Source organism: Pieris napi, chromosome 3 (genome assembly GCF_905475465.1).
Source record: "Pieris napi chromosome 3, ilPieNapi1.2, whole genome shotgun sequence".
NCBI classification, from domain to species: domain Eukaryota; kingdom Metazoa; phylum Arthropoda; class Insecta; order Lepidoptera; family Pieridae; genus Pieris; species Pieris napi.
Window position 1 is genome coordinate 833,628 of NC_062236.1, and position 18,148 is coordinate 851,775.

The 18,148-nt window shown below is 32.4% G+C and overlaps 1 protein-coding gene across 1 annotated transcript in view; it reads left to right on the forward strand.

Moving 5' to 3' along the window:
- LOC125063413 (mucin-5AC-like) overlaps window positions 1–16,502 on the forward strand; it is a 22,490-nt gene extending 5,988 nt beyond the window's left edge. Inside the window, exon 3 of the mRNA XM_047669843.1 lies at window positions 16,318–16,502. Within this exon, the coding sequence (XP_047525799.1) occupies window positions 16,318–16,502 (185 nt within the window). The remainder of the gene's footprint in view (window positions 1–16,317) is intronic.
- Window positions 16,503–18,148: the final 1,646 nt, after the last annotated feature.

Here is an 18,148-nt window from a genome sequence, read left to right on the forward strand (position 1 = left end):
ATTAACCGTAGTTCGAGCTTTTACAGTAACATTTGCATTGGATCACAATTTGCTTGTTATAAAACTACACGTTGCGCTTCAAACAATTTAAGATTTGTTAATAAACTTTTACCTAACGAACGAAATAAATCGAAAATGTCATGTTTCTAAGCCAACAAATTGATCTGTCAAATGCTTTAAAATAAACACGAATTAATTAACTTAGTGATTATTGCTAGCAAGATTTCGCGCAAACTAGATACAGTGTTTTCATTGATTTGAATATATTTTGATGTTCAGTTAACTTTTCCTCTATAAATTATAGGATCTTTTAAAGCAAGCTTTTAAGCCAAGAATAACTTCTTAACGCTTATACAGTATAAAATAATATATATTTCGCTTCCCAGCTAAACAGGAGTAAAGGCCCAGACTGCACATCACCATTGTTACCATGGAGAGTGATCAGAGATGTTCGAGTTAATACCCGCAGCTCAGTTTCATCATCGGACGTCGAGGAAGAACACAAAAGTCCACCTGTATCACCTCGACGTCCGTCGTTCGACAACCGAGCGTTTTTAAGGGAGTTTTTGCCGCGCACCACCACTATGTAGAACCAGTTGCCCACTGAAGTATTTCCAACCAATTCGACTTAGGATATTTCAAGAAAAGAGCGTTCTTTCTGTGACCAACGTTACCTTTATAGTAAGAGAAGAATAAGAATGAACGATCTTTTTAGTTTTAATTTCACTGACCATTACATTCACTGACTATTGACAAAACTCTATGGCACGCTAGACAATCTACTTTTATTTTTTACACCTGTCAACACTGACTGACGTACGACGTACGCGTGACGACGTTGTAACGTGGCTGTCAAAACGTGAATTCAAAATAGAAGAGTCTGTGTAATGTATTCCATCTCATTCTCTTACACGTTCAATCCTACAGATATATATGTTTGTCTCTTTCTACATAACGCCTCAACTTTTCGTGTTACACTTGATTTTACTCCTCATAAAATTTCCGTACCGGGCCTTATAACTCAAATCGTTTCTTAAGGAGTAAACTCCAAAAAAACAGCTTTTATCTTTGTATCATTACGGACTTGTAAATTCCGTAGGATTTGGTTAGTCATGGTAACATTAAAAACATATATATAATATTATAGATAAATTCAAAGTATGTTATTCCCGTTCGGCGCTATCAAAGCTTTTTCTATATCACTTCTTAACACAGAGGAAACGTTGTCTTAGACAATTGCTTATTCAAAACACAGTGTCCTGTAAGGGTAGCCAGTTGGAATTGAGCTGTGTTCCGAGGCGATCGTGCTACGGATGCGATATCTTATCAGTATGGAAATACAGTGGTTGTTTGTGGTGTTGATATTTGAATTTGCTGCCAGTGGTTTACAAATTGGTGAGCCAAATGTGTGCCAGTAAGTTTTTGGTTTAAAAATTAGTTTCTTCATACAATTAAGTCAGTTTAATTATTATTATCAAAGCGTCAACACAAATTATAAGTATTGTAGTAATAGGTGGCTATCAGAAACACGTGATACACAATTTTAAAAGAATAGCTTATAAACTTAATAAAATTTTGAATTACTGAATATAGCTTTTAATAGAGGTTCACGATTCATGGTTTTTTTACGTACGTAGTAGATATCTTTATTTATCAGAGTTAAAGAACTATTGGGTCACCGGTCAAACATAAATTTGTGGTTTTGCTTCTAGTATTCTCAACCGTCACATATGCCTTGAATTGTGCTGTCCGTCTTTGGATGAAGACGGACAGCACAATAGCTGTTGCGATCTAAGCAAATGCTGTATTTGTCACATGTCTCAGGCTTAGACAATCTAGTATTAGGTACATGAACCATTAAGGGCCTATTAAGTTTCGACTATTGTCTTTGTTGAGCAGTGTTGGCCTAGTGGCTTCAGCGTGCGACTACGATCCCTGAGGTCGTAGGTTCGATCCCCGGCTATGCACTAATCGACTTTCTGTCTGTGAAGGAAACATCGTGAGAAAACGGTCTGCCTTAGACCCAAAAAGTCTACGGCGGCGATCATAAAATGCATACATTTAACTATGTAATACCTAATTTGTGTATCTGTGTTGTATGATGGTGTAAAAGTGAGGGTATGTACGTAAAGGTGTGTATGTGGGGTATTTTCATGATGCAGGTGATTTTGCGCTTTGGATATTCTTAATACTTCTTTTAAGCATATTCCGCGATAGCTTAAACAAGTCAAGGCTTAAAATATATTGGTCGTTGTATGTTCGGGCTGCGCGATACTAAACTGAGATTTTTGCGTAGTTAGTGTTGATGTGAGGAACATGAAACAAAGCACGATTACGAGTCTGGTAGGCTAGAGAGAGGAAGGGCAATTTTTCTAGAAGGGAGCTGCTATTAATTTTATTTGAGATGATGTCATGGAGTAGCAATAAATCATATTGTTTTCGTCGAGAGTCTAAAGTATTAATTTTAAAATTTTCACACGCGTCTTTATATGTATTAAACTTATTATAGGTCTTGTAGGAGATAAATTTTATAAAGTCTTTTTGGATCTTTTAAATTTTTTCTTTGTGCACAGTGTAACAAGGTGACCAAACCGAGCAACCATATTCGAGAATACTTCTTACGTATGTATAGTATGGCACTTTCATACAGTCGACATCATGAAAATGTTCACTGACACGTCTTACGAAACAAAGCTACATGGTTATTATACGTCATTTTATAGTCTAGGCTTATACCTAAGTCACGAACACAATCTACTTCTTTAACGAATTTATTATTAATATTATAACTAAAGAGAATTTTGTTTTTTTTTCTGGTGAACGTTATTTTGACACATTTTGAAGCATTAACCGATATTCGATTTTGTCTATAATAATTACAAAGGTTATTCAAGTCAGCCTGGATTTTGTGACAGTCTCCTTCTTTGTTCATTTTTAAGTATATCATTTTATCATCAGCGAACATAAGGTAATTAGAATCTTTAATGCTTATTAATGTCATAAAGATATGCATTGTATAACAGGGGACCCAATATAGATCCCTGAGGAACTCCAGAACTTATATGAACAAAGTCACTTCTAGCACTGCCAACCGCAACTGCCTGTCTACGATTTGTTATATACGAAGAAATCCACCGATGAAGATCACCACGTATCCCTAGGAGTTGGAGCTTATGTAAGAGGATGGTGTGATCCACCTTATCGAAAGCTTTCTCGAAGTCTGTGTAAATCGTATCAACCTGTGCACCACCATCCATACTTTGTAGTACGTAGTTAGTAAATACGGTTAAATTTGTTATCGTAGATCGTTTATTGATAAAACCATGCTGTTCATCTGGAAGTGAATTACTTATCATATAAAGAAAAATCAAAGACAATACTATGTACTTATCACATTATAGATGGCTTTATAAATTATCTTTTCAAAGACTTTATGAAAGAGTTAAGTATCGATATTGGGCGATAATTTTCAATACTCACCCGTGAGCCACTCTTATGAACCGGTATTATTTTAGCGACCTTCCATACACCAGGATAAATGCCAAATGTGTTCACGGATAAGTTCAGTATAATGTACAATGGTTCTGTAATAGTTTGAGCACATGTTTTAATAAAAATAGGTAAATTAATTCGTAAGGATTTTAAAAATGACCAGATTTTCATTGGATCATTCTTTAACAATGTTTGTAGTTTTTGCATATATAAATTAAAACATTTTTTCTGGATTGCTTTTTGCCTTGCACGAAGTAAAGAAAACTCATCATAGTCACGTGGGTTTCTTCTTGCTTTCCAACGAGAATGAGCTGTTCGTTTGTCACGTATTATATGTATGAGTGACTTAGAATACCAGACTGGATATTTGTTAGAAGCAAAAAAGACAGTTTTAGGCACATACTGTTCAATTCCTCGGTGGAGGATTGAGTAAAATTTCTGGACAATTGTGTCAATGGTGTGACCTCTAAGTGACTCACTCCAATGCCGTCCAGATATTCATTTATTTTACAGTAGTTAGCCTTCGTGAAGTTGTATCTTTTATCCTTTTTTAATTTAATATTAGGCGTCGTAAATTCCGATACTTCGAGTTCCAGGCATGGATGGCTTGGGTCTTCTTTAACAAGATAATTACAAGTTTTAGACACATCAATGTATGTGTCACTAAATATTAGGTCTAGTACATTGTCAGAGGAGTTTGTATGAAAATTGTACTGACTAAAGCCAAGATTACTGCATGATTCAACAAGATTTGAACCCGCATTTTGTTGATTTACACTTCCACGCCTAAAGAAGGTGGAATCAAAAATTAAAAAAATAAATTATCTATACTTTGTTATATATGGTTGTTTTTGTTAATTTAAGAAGTTTTAGAAAAAAATAAAAACAAGTCGAAAATTTGTTTATTAATCATAATATTTATTATGTAATAAAGTTGTGAAAATTTTTTTTTTTTAAATATTGATTTAATCAATTTATTAAAAAAAATTATCAACAAATGGCGGGAATTTTTTTTTGCATATCAATAAATATCTTGTATTCATAAAAAAACGATAATATGATGATTTTGAAAAAAAAAATTTTTAACAACATTACTTAGATTTTTAAGTTTTTGTTTAAGTAAAAAAAATGGTTATAAACAAAGTATAAATATTTCTTTAACTTTTATGGCACGATCTTGTTAAGTATGTATGTAAGAAAGGCTCTACGAAGCGTAATATTTTTACGACCATTATTTAAACATTTTTTTTCACTTACAATTAAGACGGTCGTTCGAAAAAATTTCGTTAGTTAACAATTGTTTAACTTGTTGAAAAATTAACTTAAAATTTCCAACGGGAATAAATTAATTATAGTGTTTAGAACACACCATAATTTTTTCAAATTTAAAAAAAACATTTAATACCTACCTCAAATAAATAAATTAATGTGCCGCACTCGCTTTTGACGCCACGCGCGAATCCTAAAAATGTCACGCGCAGACCTATTTTCAGCGTTAAATTAAAATTATAAATAATGGAGATAGAGTCCTGAAAGTTCGAAGATTTGTATTGGAAATTTCCTCCTCTTTCAGAATCTCTTTTTGACATTTCTTAAATATTAATAATATATTAAATATTGGCAAAAAAAGAAAATGCCATTTTTTTTTTCATCTTTAATTGTTTATAACTTTTGCAATTTTTTTTCCAACACGCTTTTGGCACATTTTTCTAGACGTCATTCCGGATCCAATGAGCTATCGCACATAATTTTAAGAGCAGTATCTCTATTTTGTACCATTTTAAACTTGTCGACTAGACTATAAAGGCTGTAAGTCTTACAGACTGCAAATCGTCTGGTGGTATGTATATGTCACCGTAAAATTGTAAATACCGTTAGATTGTAATCTATCTCGCGAGATTGTAAGCTGTCGAAAGATTCAAACAACAGGACAGGACAACAAACGAATTAACAAACAAATATGGTGGCGCGAGGCATATTCCGTTCAACCAATCAGCGCGCGAGGTGCGATCCGTTTCACAATTTGACGGCTTCACTTCGATAGATTACAATCTACCGAATAATAATACGTTAAATTGTAAGCAGTACGCTGAGGTTCACAATCTTTCGACAGTTTATAATCTCGCGAGATAGATTACAATCTAACGGTGTTTACAATTTTACGTTAACATATACAATATGTAGTTCGCGTTTATTGCATTCATTTGACGCGAGCGTGCTGGCGGGAATAGTTAATCAGGTACACTCAACACCGTCGCACGTCCACTCGGACATCTCTTGCGCATGCAGTAACTTTTTCGTGCATATAATAACACCGCCGGCCGACGTTTTAGTTGAATTTTAAGAATTCCGATCGAGACGAAGTACGTCACATCGATCATCACATAGTTCAGTATTGTAAAAGCTAGAAGTTAACCAAGTCTCAGTGATTAGAATTATATCGAAGTCGTACATTAGTATGTTCTGTTTTAATTGGAATGTTTTTGTTCGCAATCCACGGACATTTTGATAAAACAAACTTAGGTTATTTTTAATCATTGTTACTATGTGTGAAGGTATAAAAGTGGTTTATATATAGTACTAGCGATGAAGACCCGAGATGTTTAAGCACATAATATTGACGATTTAACCGGCGCAAATGTTTGTATTTTTTAATAACATTTTGAAATCCATAGGCAGGTGTGTAAGTTGTATTTATGTAGAAGAGTGTTTTTATGAGTAGGTATAATGTTCATGTGATTTTGTGTCTATGAACGGTGGTTTTGAATGCTCAAATTAGGTAGTAAGGCTACTATGTAAAATTTAATTTGTTTTGTGTAATATAGGTACTTAATATTCTAATATTAAGTATAACTAACAGATTTTCTTCAAATTGCGCCTGAAGTTTATTGATATAACAGGAAATTCCTCGTTCCGGCGTAAAAAAATGCAACAATTGCGAACCCACACAAATTTGAAGACTTTTTAACAGCAAGAGCTTTCGCCTCTTTCAAAAGTTGCTTGTTTTCTGGGGTCTTTTCGATTCCCCTGACAATCCTATATCCAGTGTTTGACTTAGCTATTTTTTTCACTAAGGCGCGTGTGGATTTGTTGGTGGAATGGGGTAACCCATCAATCTCGAGGTTGTTCATCCTATTCCATTGCTGTTGTTTATTTATTTGAGATTGCAGTTCTTTAGGGTATTATTGTTTTCGACATTACTTTTCAAAATATTCACTTCCTCCCTGAGACACTCGGCCTCGTTCACAAATGGGGTGACGATTGATTTTATCTTTCTTCCCTTATCTCACCAAGAAGAGACATTTTCAGAGATTCTATCAGCTTAGATTCTAGGTTTTCAAGTTTGGAGTCTATTGCGTGGTTACTCTATTCGTGGGCGTGGTCTATTATGAACTTCTGTAACTCATCTTTTGATACGCAACGATCGTTGAATCCTTCTTATTACATCGCGCCTTTGAGGTACGTACATTTTCAGGTGAAATACTTTGACCGCGATGCTCTTTGCGTAAGCATGGAGAACATATCCAGGAATTAATTAATGTCTCCGATGCAATATTCGCACATTCAATATGACAGCCTCTAAGCATTTTGTACACCTGATTTGTGTACTTATATCCCGGTCTCTGACGCAAGCAATACACTTCGGCATAGTTAGTCAAATCGCGACGGTTATCAAAGGTTTTTTTAAAAAGGAAAACTTTATTAAGTAAATTACACTTAATATTCTTAACTAATAGTCGATACGAGACTCTTATTCTAAGTTGGTCGATGTTAGACCCTATCACTATGGTGGTCGATATTAGACTACCTTTAATATAATTATAATCTTACAGCTAAAACCCCTTACATGATAACTTTGATTCGTGGAACACAATGGAATCATAAGACTAAGCATTGATTGCATTAACGCTTACGGTGCTATTTGGGTATCTGTGTGACATTGTAACTTTTCCCTCCTTAAGCTCGAAATCATCTGAAGAACAATTTTTCGGAGGATGGTTTCGGCCTTGAAATATTATACATGTTTTTATCTTTTTGTATGCCAGAAAGGATATAAGACTTAAAATTAAAATTACATATAGAATTATTGTCCCTAAACTGACACTATTGGTTTTCACTACACTATCACTTTGATTTTCACTGTTTTGTAGGGCGTATGATAATACTTTTAAATTGGTTAAATCAACCCCATTCAGCTTAACAGGATTAATGTTGCTCTGGATACTGATCTTCAAATTTTCAGGTAAATTTACTAGCGGCAGCTTTTGAGATATTAGCTTCTCACCGTTACTGCTATGTATTCTTAAATTGTGATTTGCAATGTTATATTGGCATTTATCTTCTATGGTTAATAAGTAAGTATTTATGAGAGTGTAATGTAAAATTTCATTATCACAGGTTCTAACCAGATCAACAGGTGATTTAGAGTAGATTATCCATCGGTTAATCTGTAAAAGTTCTACTTTAATTTCTTCGAATTCTATTGGAATTTGTTTGCAAGAGACGTTGTGAGAATATTTCATCAGGTCCAGGATACAAGTGTCTTCAACAGGTACCATGGTCTGCAGCTCATCACAGAGGTATATTTCTTCTTCTATATTCTTACATGGTGTCGACAGCGATTTCGCTTTCAACCCCTTCGCAATAAGGTAAGGATACTTGGGTAATATTATTAAGGTAAGGTTTGTTTCAGGTTGGGTGATAGGTAAGGGTACAATTTTATAATAAAAATAAGTTTCTTTCTTAACTAAGGGTATTTCTAATACTAAAGTAATAACATTGTTCTTAAAATACGATTTCAATGTCATGGACTGTTCAATTCTTACAATATTTTCAGGAATTACTTTAAATATCAGCTTATCTGTTTTCTCTATGATTCTAAGTACATTAATGAGTTCATTAGTATTAATTATAGATTGATGTAATACGCCCATTCTACTGAATGCTAAAATGTTTTCAATCTCGGTCAATTTTGTGTAAATTATTTGAAAATTATGTAAGAAGGAATTATAGATATGTGTTATTTGGTTAACATGTGAAATAATTGAAATGTCTTTAATATTTTTATTAATTTTATTAATTGCATCACTTAATTGTTCGAGATTGTTTGTAATATTTATAGTAGAGTTTGCAACAAGTCTTATCATTTCGGATATAACAGTAGTTTTCTTTTCCAGAGAATGTTCACGAGATTTTACATTTTTTATTAAGTTGTCATATTTAATAGCATCATCGTAATCCAAATTTCCTGTTATCATTTTAACTAGAGATCCCAAAGGATTAATGAGTCCTCTTTTCTGTCTATGAATTGGTACAATTTCTGAATATTTGTTCAATGTGATATTTAACATATAATTAACTTGAAGCTTAACATCATTGAAGTATATTAACGAAGGGCTACTGGTATTTACCTGTAATTCTACTATTCTATTTAGTTCTATATACCTATGCATATTAAATTCTAATTCTTCCTTAATAAGTTTAATATCTAATGTCTTAATTACTATCCACTTATCATACGTAATCATAGCGGTTCCTTCTCTAAGAGGAAGAACGCCTGGATTCTTCTCAACCTTTTGAAGTTGAAGGGCCCGGATCGTTACTGCTTGGGTCACTAGCAGGACGAACCTGTGGGGGACGTTTTATGTCTTTTATTGGAACATTTTTATCTTTTGTGCTAGTTTCTACCAATACTACATTTCTTTTTATTTTACCCTTAACTTTTGCTTTTTCATACCTGGGCTTATCCTTGCTTCTACGTCGATTTATGCCTTTAATAAAAACATTATCACCTTCATTTAAATCAAAATTAGTTTCTCCTACTCTACTTTGTTGAACTTTTTCTTTCCTAGTTCCTATTTTATCGGTTAAGTATTTGTATAAGTAGTGAGTTCTTTTTGCATGATCCCTAACTAGCTGTTGAGTATATTCTTTATCAAAATTTAAATTGAATTGATTGTTATTTTCCGTGTGACCAAATACTACTTCAAACGGAGTGAGACCTGTTACTGAATGGATTGTTTGATTGTAAGCCATTATAGCGTAAGTCATCACTGATGTAGCATCTGTGAATTTATGTTCATATTTCGCAAGTCTATATATTTCTAAAATTGTGGAATGGAATCGTTCTATTAATCCCATTGAGTTTGGATTGTTAGGGGTGCCTATGTGAATGTCTATTTTATACAATGTCATTAAGTCTTTCATGAGTTTATTATTGAATTCAGAACCAGGGTCTGAACTGATTTTAGTAGGTACGCCGTAGAATGAAAAATACTTTATAAGTGCCCTGACTACTTCAGGTGTTGATCTATCTGGGATTTCAAAAGCTTGTGCTAACTTACTAAATGCGTCTAATATGGTTAAGTAATATTTTCCTTCTATGGAGAATAAATCTATAAATAATTCTTGAAAAGGTCTTGATTGAGTTTGTGTAAGTTGTAATTGAGGTTTAAATGGTCTACGATCGTATTTCATACGTTTACAAGTGTCGCATGAATTTATTAAACTGGTTACGGTTTCTTCTAAATTTGTCCAAAAATAAACTCGTTTTAAATGAGAAATTGTTTCTTTAATACCTCGGTGACAGGTTTTGCCTACGTGATACTTCATTACTATTTCCTCTTGTTCTTTTTCGTCAGTGACATTAATTACTCTTTCAGTGCATTCATAAAGCTTTACGGTTTCTTTTCTAAATAATGAAATTAATACTTGTGTGAATAATTGTCGGTGTGCTTTATTTTCGTAATAGATAAAGTATTTAATTTTGGGTCTAATATATTCTTTAAGAAATTTTCTTATTAACTCGGAATTATCTAGGGGTAAGTGAACCTCTAAAATCTTTTGCTTGGGATGTGAACGAATTTTAACTGAAAGTTCATTTTTAAACCATGGGTGTATTAATATTTGGTTTGGTTTCGTATCTATAGCTTCGTAAAGTATGGGAATGCCATCTGTGTCCATATCTTCAGCAGAATGTGCTGTATCTGTACTAGAGTTTATCGTTAATGTGCGTGATGATGACCTGGAATTAACTCGAGATGGAATAGACCTAGATACTTCAGAAAAAGACATAGAGTTACTGTTATCATTTTCAGGTTCTTTACTTTGGTTGTTTTGTCCTAATCGTGTTATTGAATCGGTTAATTCTTGAATATAGTCTTCAAGATTTCTATCAGAGTTATCTACATTAACTACCATTGATTGATTATCTTTATCGTTTTTACCTAAAGCATTTAATTTAATACGTGAGAGAGCATCAGCATTGGTGTTTTGCTTTCCATTCTTATGAATGACTTTAAAGTTGTATTCAGCTAATCTGAGTTTATATCTAGTCAATTTACTATTTGGTTCTTTAAGAGAATCTAGCCAAGCTAATGGTCTATGGTCTGTATAAATTGTAAATTTTGTTCCATATAGGTATGGACGAAAGTGTTTAACTGCCCATACTATCGCTAATAACTCTTTTTCTATAGTACTGTAACGTTTTTCTGTGTCATTCAAAGTTCTACTAGCATATGCTATTGGTTTATCACTGCCTACTTGGCCCTGCGAGAGTACAGCTCCAAGTGCATAGTCTGATGCGTCAGTTGTCAAAATAAAAGGCTTTGTAAAGTCGGGATATTGGAGTAATGGTGCATTAACAAGAAGTTCTTTGCATTTTTCAAATGATTTTAAATAATTTTCATTAATTACAATTTTACTGTTCTTTTTTAGACATGCTGTCATGGGTTGTGTAATCTTTGAGAAGTCTTTTATAAATTTTCGATAATAACCAATAAGTCCGAGAAAGCTCTTAATTTCTGTCGTAGTTTTTGGTACTGGGTAATTAAGTATAGCGTCTATTTTGTCGGTATTGGGTTTTAGTCCGTCAGGTGTAATTGTATGTCCTAAGTAATTTGTTTCTTTGCAAAGGAATTCCGATTTATCGAGTTGGACTTTAAGGTTGGTCTTTCTAAGTCTATCGAATACTAGTTTTAGTTTTATTAGGTGTTCGTCGAGGCTAGATGAAAAGATAATTATATCATCTAAGTAAATTAAGCAATGTATGCCCTGCAGTCCTCTAAGAATATTGTCCATTGCTCGTTGGAATGTCGCTGGTGCAGTCTTTAACCCAAACGGCATTCGAAGGAACTCATAGTGTCCAAATTGAGTTGAAAAGGCAGTTTTAGGTTGGTCTTCTTTTTCTATTTCCAGTTGGTGATAACCACTAGCCAAATCAAGTACTGAGAAGTAACAGCTTTTACCTAGTTTGTCAAAGAGGTCAGTTATATTAGGTAATGGATATTTATCGTCTATTGTAATGTCATTCAGTCTTCTATAGTCAACAACCATCCTAAACTTCTTTTCACCACTAGCGTCGATTTTTTTTGGTACGAGGTGTACAGGTGCACACCATGGAGAATTAGATTCTTGTATTACATTATCTTTTAAAAGTTTATCTATTTGATTTCTAATTTCAACAGCTTCGGCTGGAGATTGACGATAAGGCTTTACGTAAATTGGGTCTTCATTAGTTGTACGAATTTTATGCTTAACTTGATTAGAAAAACTTAATGGTATATGCTCGCTGTAAAAAATATCTCTATATTCAAAACACAAATTAAAAATTTTAGTTCTTTCTTCCTCATTCATATGTTCAAAACGTAATTTAGACAAATTTTGTTTCAGAATTTTATCAATTTTATAATCATTAATTGTTTGAGTATTATTTATATTAATTATTTCTTCGTTGTAACTTGTAACTATTAGAGGTTTAGTGATTTTAATTTCATAGTTTTTATCAGATGTATTTTGTATTATAGTGGTAGCATAACCGTTTTCGCATTTTACAAGAGCAGATGGTGTTCTTATACCTTTACCAAAATTAATTGAATTTAATATTGCTTGTCCATTAGGAAGATTAACAGGAACCTTAACACGAGTTTCAGATCGTGCGTCAACATGAATGGCAAATGGTGGACTATAAATAATTGGTATTTCTGTGTCACGAGTTCTTAAAATTTGATTTTTCATGTCTATATTAGCGTCAAGTTGTTTTAATAAGTCTGATCCTATTAAACCGCCATAATCGCTATCCACATTATAGATATAAAATTTATGATAATCTGTACTACAAAAAGTTTTAAAGAGAGGTATATAAATTACTTCGTTATGGTGACTCTGTGCGTGTGTACTCACGACTTCGAATGGCTCATAATATTTAAATTCTGTCAAATACTTATTGACTATTTCAGGACTTATAAAGGATCTTGAACTACCTGTGTCTATCATAAACTTACTATTTATTTCGGGAATTTCAATATGTGGCAACTTTAAAGCACCGTGATGATTTAATTGTATTACTTCGGTTTGTCGGTTATTGAGGCTTGTGTATGAAAATTTTCAGGTTCTGAGGTGTCAACCGCTTCTTCTGAATTTTGTTCTAATTGACAATAATTATCTGGTGTAAAATCATTCGGATCTATATTATAATATTCATAGGGATAATTATCTTCGTGTGTATAAAATGTTTCATGATCGTAATCTGTGTAGTTATTCATATCGTCGTTCATGTAATTTGTATAAAATAAATTATTTGATGTTCTTGGTGTCATAAAATTTGGCTTAGCTTGAGGTGCCGTTCGCATCGATACATCGTTATCATATCTATGTACCGGTTTTGGTTGATGATTTTGTGGGATACCAAATTTAAATTGTTGTTGATTCGTTGTTTGGGGGAATTGCCTGTATCCAAATTGAGGTGGTCCACCACCAAACTTAAATTGTGAATTATTAGGATTATTAGGATTATATATCCCTTGCTTTTGGTTGGTACCGAATTTAAAATTAGAAAAATTAGGTTTAAATCCTTGAGGTTGTTGTTGTGGTTGTATTCCGAATTTGAAATTCATTGGAGGTTTATTTTGGTATTGGGGTAATTGATTAAACTTATTAAAATTATTTTGTGAAAAATCATTTCGTGATAAATTATTTTGTGGTAAATTATTTTGTGGAAAATTATTTTGTGGAAAATTATTTTGTGTTAAATTATTTTTTTCATTAATATTTTGAGTATATTTTTGTCTATTAACACTCCGTGATTTATATTGGTTAAGGAAATTTACTTCTTCCATTACTACACTGAGTGCATCTTCTAGAGTTGTACATCTATGTAATCGAACAACGCGTATCATATCTTCGGGCAAATTGAAAAGGAAAACATTTAAACATGTATGGTTATATATATTCATCTTCGCGTTCTTAATATTCTCGTCCTCTATTAAATTAATTTTTGAAAATAATGTGCTACGGACGCTTTGGATTCGATTACAAAAGCTTAAATATGACTCGCCTTGATTAATTTTAATATTTTCTAATTCAATCGAAATACATTCTTCAGTTCTAGGATCTCCGAAATGTTGGATAAGAGTTGTTCTTAGCTCCTCCCAATTATTGATGTCTTGTCTCTCGCTAATCAAGTGACTTGCCTTACCTCTAAGGCGGCTTGTTATAACATGAAATATGTATATATCTTGTGCTATATTCGGACGTTCTGGCCTAAAGGCTCTAATGACATACTCACTTTTATTTAAAAATAAATTTAATAGTTTTTGTTCCCCATCGAACTTTGGTATAATATTTAGAATATCAGTTGGAATAGTGCGTATTTCTTGCATTTTTTAACAAAAATTATTTATTACAATAAAAATTAAAAATAATATAAATTTATTTTCTTTACTTACTTAATAATTCAATATAATTTTCTTTTTATTTCAATTAAAATCTTTATCAACTTAAAATTACTTAAATCTATTTTACACAATACACAGTCAAACGGAAATAAAATGGGACAGGTTGGAATGCGAAGAGGTTTACTCACATAAGTCTGCAACCCATTTCTTCTATTTATAACTGCTTCTGCTTCTTTCACTTTTTACCTTTTACCGTCAAATTACGCGATCAATAATGACTTATTTGTTTGGTCGTAAAATATCCGTTAAATGCGTAAAAACACACGCGCAACCCTACACTCAGACTGATTTTACCTAGTAGTTAGTTACAATGTCACACAGATACCCAAATAGCACCGTAAGCGTTAATGCAATCAATGCTTAGTCTTATGATTCCATTGTGTTCCACGAATCAAAGTTATCATGTAAGGGGTTTTAGCTGTAAGATTATAATTATATTAAAGGTAGTCTAATATCGACCACCATAGTGATAGGGTCTAACATCGACCAACTTAGAATAAGAGTCTCATATCGACTATAAGTTAAGAATATAAAGTGTAATTTACTTAATAAAGTTTTCCTTTTTAAAAAAACCTTTGATAACCGTCGCGATTTGACTGGCGCAGCCGGTAGGATATCCGTCGTGATCCTGTGCCTGTGAAGACTTAAAATCAGTCTGAGTGTAGGGTTGCGCGTGTGTTTTTACGCATTTAACGGATATTTTACGACCAAACAAATAAGTCATTATTGATCGCGTAATTCGACGGTAAAAGGTAAAAAGTGAAAGAAGCAGAAGCAGTTATAAATAGAAGAAATGGGTTGCAGACTTATGTGAGTAAACCTCTTCGCATTCCAACCTGTCCCATTTTATTTCCGTTTGACTGTGTATTGTGTAAAATAGATTTAAGTTATTTTAAGTTGATAAAGATTTTAATTGAAATAAAAAAAAAAGAAAATTATATTGAATTATTAAGTAAGTAAAGAAAATAAATTTATATTATTTTTAATTTTTATTGTAATAAATAATTTTTGTTAAAAAAAATGCAAGAAATACGCACTATTCCAACTGATATTCTAAATATTATCCCTAAGTTTGATGGGGAACAAAAACTATTAAATTTATTTTTAAAGAAAAGTGAGTATGTCATTAGAGCCTTTAGGCCAGAACGTCCGAATATAGCACAAGATATATACATATTTCATGTTATAACAAGCCGCCTTAGAGGTAAGGCAAGTCACTTGATTAGCGAGAGACAAGACATCAATAATTGGGAGGAGCTAAGAACAACTCTTATCCAACATTTCGGAGATCCTAGAACTGAAGAATGTATTTCGATTGAATTAGAAAATATTAAAATTAATCAAGGCGAGTCATATTTAAGCTTTTGTAATCGAATCCAAAGCGTCCGTAGCACATTATTTTCAAAAATTAATTTAATAGAGGACGAGAATATTAAGAACGCGAAGATGAATATATATAACCATACATGTTTAAATGTTTTCCTTTTCAATTTGCCCGAAGATATGATACGCGTTGTCCGATTACATAGATGTACAACTCTAGAAGACGCGCTCAGTGTAGTAATGGAAGAAGTAAATTTCCTTAACCAATATAAATCGCGGAGTTTTAATAGACAAAAATATACTCAGAATATTAATGAAAAAAATAATTTATCACAAAATAATTTTTCTCGAAATAATTTTAATAAGTTTAATCAATTACCCCAATACCAAAATAAGCCTCCAATGAATTTCAAATTCGGAATACAACCACAACAACAACCTCAAGGATTTAAACCTAATTTCTCTAACTTTAAATTCGGTACCAACCAAAAGCAAGGGTTATATAATTCTAATAATCCTAATAATTCACAATTTAAGTTTGGTGGTGGACCACCTCAATTTGGATACAGGCAATTCCCCCAAACTACGAATCAACAACAATTTAAATTTGGTATCCCACAAAATCATCAACCAAAACCGGTACATAGATATGATAACGATGTATCGATGCGAACGGCGCCTCAAGTTAAGCCAAATTTTATGACACCAAGAACATCAAATAATTTATTTTATACAAATTACATGAACGACGATATGAATAATTACACAGATGACGATCATGAAACATTTTATACACACGAAGATAATTATCCCTATGAATATTATAATATAGATCCGAACGATTTTACTCCAGATAATTATTGCGAATTAGAACAAAATTCAGAAGAAGCTATTGACACCTCAGAACCTGAAAATTTTCATACACAGGCCTCAATAACCGACAAACCGAAGTAATACAATTAAATCATCACGGTGCTTTAAAGTTGCCACATATTGAAATTCCCGAAATAAATAGTAAGTTTATGATAGACACAGGTAGTTCACGATCCTATATAAGTCCTGAAATAGCTAATAAGTATTTGACAGAATTTAAATATTATGAGCCATTCGAAGTCGTGAGTACACACGCACAGAGTCACCATAACGAAGTAATTTATATACCTCTCTTTAAAACTTTTTGTAGTACAGATTATCATAAATTTTATATCTATAATGTGGATAGCGATTATGGCGGTTTAATAGGATCAGACTTATTAAAACAACTTGACGCTAATATAGACATGAAAAATCAAATTTTAAGAACTCGTGACACAGAAATACCAATTATTTATAGTCCACCATTTGCAATTCATGTTGATGCACGATCTGAAACTCGTGTTAAGGTTCCTGTTAATCTTCCCAATGGACAAGCAATATTAAATTCAATTAATTTTGGTAAAGGTATAAGAACACCATCTGCTCTTGTAAAATGCGAAAACGGTTATAAAAACTATAAAATTAAATTCACTAAACCTCTAATGGTTACAAGTTACAATAATTTGTGTTTTGAATATAGAGATATTTTTTACAGCGAGCATATACCATTAAGTTTTTCTAATCAAGTTAAGCATAAAGCTCGTATTAAATTAAATGCTTTAGGTAAAAACGATAAAGATAATCAATCAATGAAAGTAAATGTAGGAAACTCTGATAGAAATCTTGATTACTATATTCAAGAATTAACCGATTCAATAACACGATTAGGACAAAACAACCAAAGTAAAGAACCTGAAAATGATAACAGTAACTCTATGTCTTTTTCTGAAGCATCTAGGACTATTCCATCTCGAGTTAATTCCAGGTCATCATCACGTACATTAACAATAAACTCTAGTACAGATACAGCACATTCTGCTGAAGATATGGACACAGATGGCATTCCCATACTTTACGAAGCTATAGATACAAAACCAAACCAAATATTAATATACCCATGGTTTAAAAATGAACTTTCAGTTAAAATTCGATCACATCCCAAGCAAAAGATTTTAGAGGTTCACTTACCCCTAGATAATTCCGAGTTAATAAAAAAATTTCTTAAAGAATATATTAGACCCAAAATTAAATACTTTATCTATTACGAAAATAAAGCACACCGACAATTATTCACACAAGTATTAATTTCATTATTTAGAAAAGAAACCGTAAAGCTTTATGAATGCACTGAAAGAGTAATTAATGTCACTGACGAAAAAGAACAAGAGGAAATAGTAATGAAGTATCACGTAGGCAAAACCTGTCACCGAGGTATTAAAGAAACAATTTCTCATTTAAAACGAGTTTATTTTTGGACAAATTTAGAAGAAACCGTAACCAGTTTAATAAATTCATGCGACACTTGTAAACGTATGAAATACGATCGTAGACCATTTAAACCTCAATTACAACTTACACAAACTCAATCAAGACCTTTTCAAGAATTATTTATAGATTTATTCTCCATAGAAGGAAAATATTACTTAACCATATTAGACGCATTTAGTAAGTTAGCACAAGCTTTTGAAATCCCAGATAGATCAACACCTGAAGTAGTCAGGGCACTTATAAAGTATTTTTCATTC